We start from the raw sequence: 5,284 nt of genomic DNA, 5'->3' as shown, positions 1-5,284 counted from the left end.
CCTGGGATACTTTGTAAAGAACTTTGAGATTTATGAATGCAAAGCTCTATGCAAGCACAGGATATTATTAGTAATGGAGTTTTATAACTGATCGGGGGATCTGTGAGTACCACAAGGGTTTTTAATCAAGGTACTGACTTCAACCTGTCTGTAGAGCAGTGGCAGGAAGAGCCATATTTTCTGTCATGGTTTCTCATATTTTTAATAATGTTCTTTTTATTTGTAGGGAATGTGGTATGGTAAACTGACCAGAACCACCCCCTATCCCCGCACATCATGCCAACCTGCAACAAAACCAACATCAGTCCTGCAATGTTCCTCCTGGCACGCATCCCAGGGCTGGAAGCTGGTGGCCCTTGGATCTCCATCCCTTTCTGTTCCATGTACCTCATTGCAATTTTAGGCAATAGTCTGATTCTGTTTGTGATCAAGACACAGCAGAATCTTCATCAGCCCATGTACTTGTTCCTTTCTATGTTATCTGTCACCGACCTTGGCTTATCTGTTTCCACCTTGCCAACAATGCTCAGTGTCTTCATATTTAACACCAGAGAAATTGGCATTGATGTCTGCCTGGCCCAACTTTTCTTTATTCACACTTTTTCCATTATGGAATCCTCTGTACTATTAGCCATGGCATTTGACCGGTTTGTTGCAATACGCTACCCGCTGAGATATGCTTCGACTTTAACCAGTGGTAGGATAGGAAACATAGGGCTGGTGATAATAATCAGAGGTAGTGGTCTGCATATCCCTGCTGTCATTCTTCTCAAGAGGTTGCCATACAGCAAGATTCAACCTCTCTCTTATTCATATTGTTTACATCCAGATGTTATGAAGATGGCCTGTGGAGATACTACACCCAGCAGCTTCTATGGTTTGTTTGTTGTCCTTTCTTCTTTGGGATTAGACTCAGTGCTCATAGTTTTGTCTTACATCATGATCTTTAAGACTGTGCACAGTATCACATCCTGGCAAGAACGTCTCAAGGCTCTGAACACCTGTGTCTCCCACATCTGTGCCACCCTGCTTTTCTACACCCCGCTGATCAGTTTGTCTATGATTCACAGGTTCGAGAAAAAGGCTCTTCCCCAGAGTCAAATTCTTCTGTCTTATCTCCACCTCCTCCTCCCCCCAGTGCTCAATCCCATTGTGTACAGCATAAAAACTAAGGAGCTTCGTAAACGGATCATGAAGATCTTTCAAAACTATTCAACTAACAGGCTCCAATGGGAGCACTGAGTTGGTTCTGTCACACTGAGCCAAAAAGGATTAAGCAACCAGCAGGCTGGTTGAACTAAAAGCAACCTTTACGGACATATTAGGAAAGTTTTGAATTGGTAAACAGGGACATTCCTTGTAGATATTTAGCAAAGCCATGGTAAATAGACTAGAGATCTTGAAATGTATCCCTGTAATGTTAGAGAATCAGAAGTAGATACTATTCATATTCATCTGGGTTTACCTATATCTTATTAGAAGTTCAATGATGTGATTTAATTAGCTTGTAGATGCTAAATTTCAGTTCCTGTCTTTAATGTTTCATTACTATATTCCATTGATTCATAGCTGAAAAGGAGATATTAACATTTAGATGAAACTTGTAGTGTAGTAATATCATTGTCTTTATTTCTTTTTGAGGTTTGTAGTAAATTACCAAGGAAATGTTTGAATGGTTAATTGCCTTGCTAATCAATGCATCTAGTTATTGGTTTATGCCTAGGAAATAGAGATTTACTTCAGAGCAACCATGGACATTACCCATTCTTTGTTCAAGGAATGCCTGTAGTGATTATTTGCAGACAAGAGGCTAATCAGCTGAACTTCAGTTATAAAGGGATTTTGAGGCCTGATCCTTGCTATCTCAGATCTGCTTAAACTTTGTCAGGGGAAGTTCAAGTCACAAGATTGAGGACTTCTGGATTACCCCTGAAATTCTTATGGGAGAATTTGAACTAATGCTGCACATGGACCACCTACTGGACTATGACTTTTTCCATGAATTCCAGAAGGATTTCTACAAATCAGCCGCCTCACCATATCTGCTATGAAACTGACCTAAGAACTTGATTCATATCTGTATGTATAATGATTTTTTACCACAATAACTCTCTTTCTTTTTCTTTTAAATAAATACATTAGTTAATAAGAATTGACTGTAAGTGTATATTTGGGTAAGATCTGAAATATTCATTTACCTGGTGTGTAATGTGTCCAATCTCTTGGTAGCAGTAGAACTTCTCTTGGGAGCGGTAGAACTTTATAGATGGTGAATAAGATTTTAAATAACCATCAATATATTGACTTGGTTGTCTGGGTGGGAGCCAAAGGCTGGATTGCTTAAAGGAAACTGTATTTTGGCTTCTTGGAAACCAGTCAGGTATTATAGAAACTGTTTTTTTTACTGGTTCAGTGAATCTAATTATAAGAATAAGCCACCAGTTTTGGAGATTGTCTACCCTATTCCTTGCAGTTATCCCTGATTGAGTATTCTCAGTATAGCCCCTCTAGCAACTCTGGTTACTGACTCCCTGTCAGGGTTCCCTCCCCACTCTGAACTGTGGGGTATAGATGTGGGGACCCGCATGAAAGACCCACCTAAGTTTATATTCCACTAGCTTAGGATAAAACTTCCCGAAGGTACAATTAATTTCCTTGTCCTTGGATGGTATTGCTGCCACCACCAAGTGATGTAGACAAAATTTCAGGAAAACGGTCACTTGGAGTCCCTGTTCCCCCAAAATATTCCCCCAACCCCCTTCACCCCCTTTCCTGCGGAGGGACGCCTGAGAATAATGTGAGTACCGACCAGATCTTTGTCTCTAGGACACTGAAAATCAATCAGGCTCTTAAAAGAAGGACTTTACTTAAAGAAAAAGTAAAAGAATCACACCTGCAAAATCAGGATGGAAGGTAACCTTACAGAGTAATAAAAAGATTGAAAACTCAGAGGATTCCCCTCTAGGCTCAGCTTCAAAGTTACAAAAAAACAGGAATAAAACTCCTTTTTAGCATAGGGGAAATTCACAAGCTAAAACAAAAGATAATCTAACACATTTCCTTGCCCTTACTTACAATTTTTGTAATCTTAGATGCTCGTTTCAGATATGTTTCCAGGATATGTTTTTACTGCCTGGTCTCGCTCTCCATCCAGAGAGGGAACAACAAAGAGAGCACAAACAAAACCTCCCTGCCAAGATTTGAAAGTATCTTCTTTCCTTATTGGTCCTTTTGGTCAGGTGCCAACCAGGTTATTTGAGCTTCTTAACCCCTTACAGGTAAGGATTCAGCACAGCTGCTCAGGAGGGATTTTATGCTACCCTGAACTCTATTTTTATGACTCTCCCAAAAGGAAAGATTTTAGTGTTCACCCCGCAAAATTCCAGTCAGTAAAACTTATGCCCTTAGAGCTTCTCCTTCATGAATATGGTATCCCGTTTCGTACAGGGACATGGGGGGGGGGGGGTGCTCAGTGGAATACATATAAGGAAGACAGAGTTTTAAGGGAGAAAGATTACATGCATTCATTCCTAAACTAACAAGCAGGTTGAGTTGTAAATTCTCTGGAAACTCATTCTGCACTCAGAGAATAAGTGTTGACTGAGGCTACACTGTGATTTTCATACATACAGAGGTTGTATCCCTGCTCTAATGACAAAACTGGACTCATCTTTAACTATGGCTTTGCTACTGATGCCTCCGTAATAAAATGTAATTTTTCAGCATTGTTACCTTGCTCTTTATTGTAAATAATTGTTATTAATATTTACTTATTTGTTGAAATCCTTCCTTAATATGCCATTCTTTAATAAAATTTGCAAACCATGAAGCCTTCTGTTAAACTGCTTCCCACCATCTGCCATACTCATCTTTATAGATTATAAGCCTAGAAGGGACATAATGATCTAATCTATCTTTCTGTATAATAGATTATTGAATTACACCTAGCAATTCCTGCCTCAAGCCCAATAACCTTTGGTTGAAATATAATAAATTTGTTGGAAAGACCCATTCAAGACACCACTGTTGTATATGTCCATTGCAGTGGTCTTTTCTAGCCTTTCCCAGTCACCCAGAGAATTTTAGATCTGTATTGTTTTGTCTTTCCACTGACAGCCCATTCCTGCCAGGCGAAGTGAGTACCTAGTTCCAAACACTTCTCAGGCAGAGTGAACCCTTTTATTTGTTTGGAAACCAACCTACAAGTGCATTTGTTAGCCAAAAGGATTTGGTGAATGATTGGTCAAATAAGCCCACATGGCACACCTTCTGATCATTGATTGGTTGTCTATCAAAATGACTAATAATGCCCCCCACTCTCTCCTGAGAGTGCTGATTAGTGCCCATGTATTTTGCAGTTTGGGTGCCTGTCTAGGAACGAGACCTATCTCCAAGGTTTGGAGGCAGTGGGTCAAGTACCCAGCCTTGTTCCAGTTCCTTTGTAGCAGAGGGGGCATTTGGGTTCTAAAGTTGAATTGGAAATCTTCCAACTTTTAAACAGAGGGGGCTCCAGCTGACACGCTTCTGCCAGTCACAAGGAGAGTATCGCCTGGAGAGAAAGAGAAAGATAGATGATCTTGTAGCTACCAGGTCCTACGTAGGTCAATACCAATATCTTAAATTCCAGCCAAAAGATGATGGGCAGCTAGAGCAGATCTCAGATCACTGATGTTAGTTGCTCAACACCATATATGCTGCTTATCAAACAGGTCACTGCATTGTTGTGATGGGTTCCCTGGGGTGCAAACTCAAATTGGGGTACCGTTGAGCCCTCTGTCTTATCAATCCCTCTCACATTGTGATGCTGTGACAAGCTTTAAACCTCTCCAGGTCCTGCATTTACACAGCCATCCACAGGCAGGGACACACCCAGCTGAGTTACATGAATGCTTTTGTCATTAGAACCAACATTAGAGAGACTCCAGCCAATTCCCCCAGTTCCCCAACCTAGGACCTCAGAGCTGTACATCTTGCCCTGGTCAGAAGCCTGACTGTTGTAAATTTATTATCTAGTCTGCCCATCTCTCAATATGGAGAGGACATGCACCAGCTCTTGTTTCTGAGTAGATTTCCCCAGCCTCTTTATGCAAAATACACTGGCTTAGATAAAATATAAACCAGATTTATTAACTACAGAAAAATAGATTTTAAGTGATTACAAGTACTAACTGTACAGATCAAAGTTGATTACCTAAGAAATAAAAGTTAAAAACATAATCTGAGTTCTATAAACTAGACAGGATTTGAATCAAGCAGTGTGTACCCTCTTAAATAATATAAGCAG

General features: G+C 40.3%; 1 protein-coding gene across 1 annotated transcript; it reads left to right on the top strand.

Annotated features, from left to right (window-relative positions):
• The first annotated feature begins 276 nt into the window (after positions 1–276).
• On the top strand, positions 277–1,242 carry LOC128844512 (olfactory receptor 51G2-like). The gene has a single exon (XM_054042345.1). The coding sequence runs from the start codon at positions 277–279 to the stop codon at positions 1,240–1,242; it is 966 nt and encodes a 321-aa protein (XP_053898320.1).
• Positions 1,243–5,284: the final 4,042 nt, after the last annotated feature.

Source organism: Malaclemys terrapin, chromosome 1 (genome assembly GCF_027887155.1).
Source record: "Malaclemys terrapin pileata isolate rMalTer1 chromosome 1, rMalTer1.hap1, whole genome shotgun sequence".
In the NCBI taxonomy this organism is placed as follows: Eukaryota; Metazoa; Chordata; order Testudines; family Emydidae; genus Malaclemys; species Malaclemys terrapin.
The sequence above is the reverse complement of the archived record's forward strand: the minus strand, read 5'-3'. Positions and strand labels throughout refer to the sequence as shown.

What these genes read in the sequence shown, in the direction of transcription:
- LOC128844512 (XM_054042345.1), top strand. Translation starts at nt 277, where the DNA reads ATGCCAACCTGCAACAAAACCAACATCAGTCCTGCAATGTTCCTCCTG.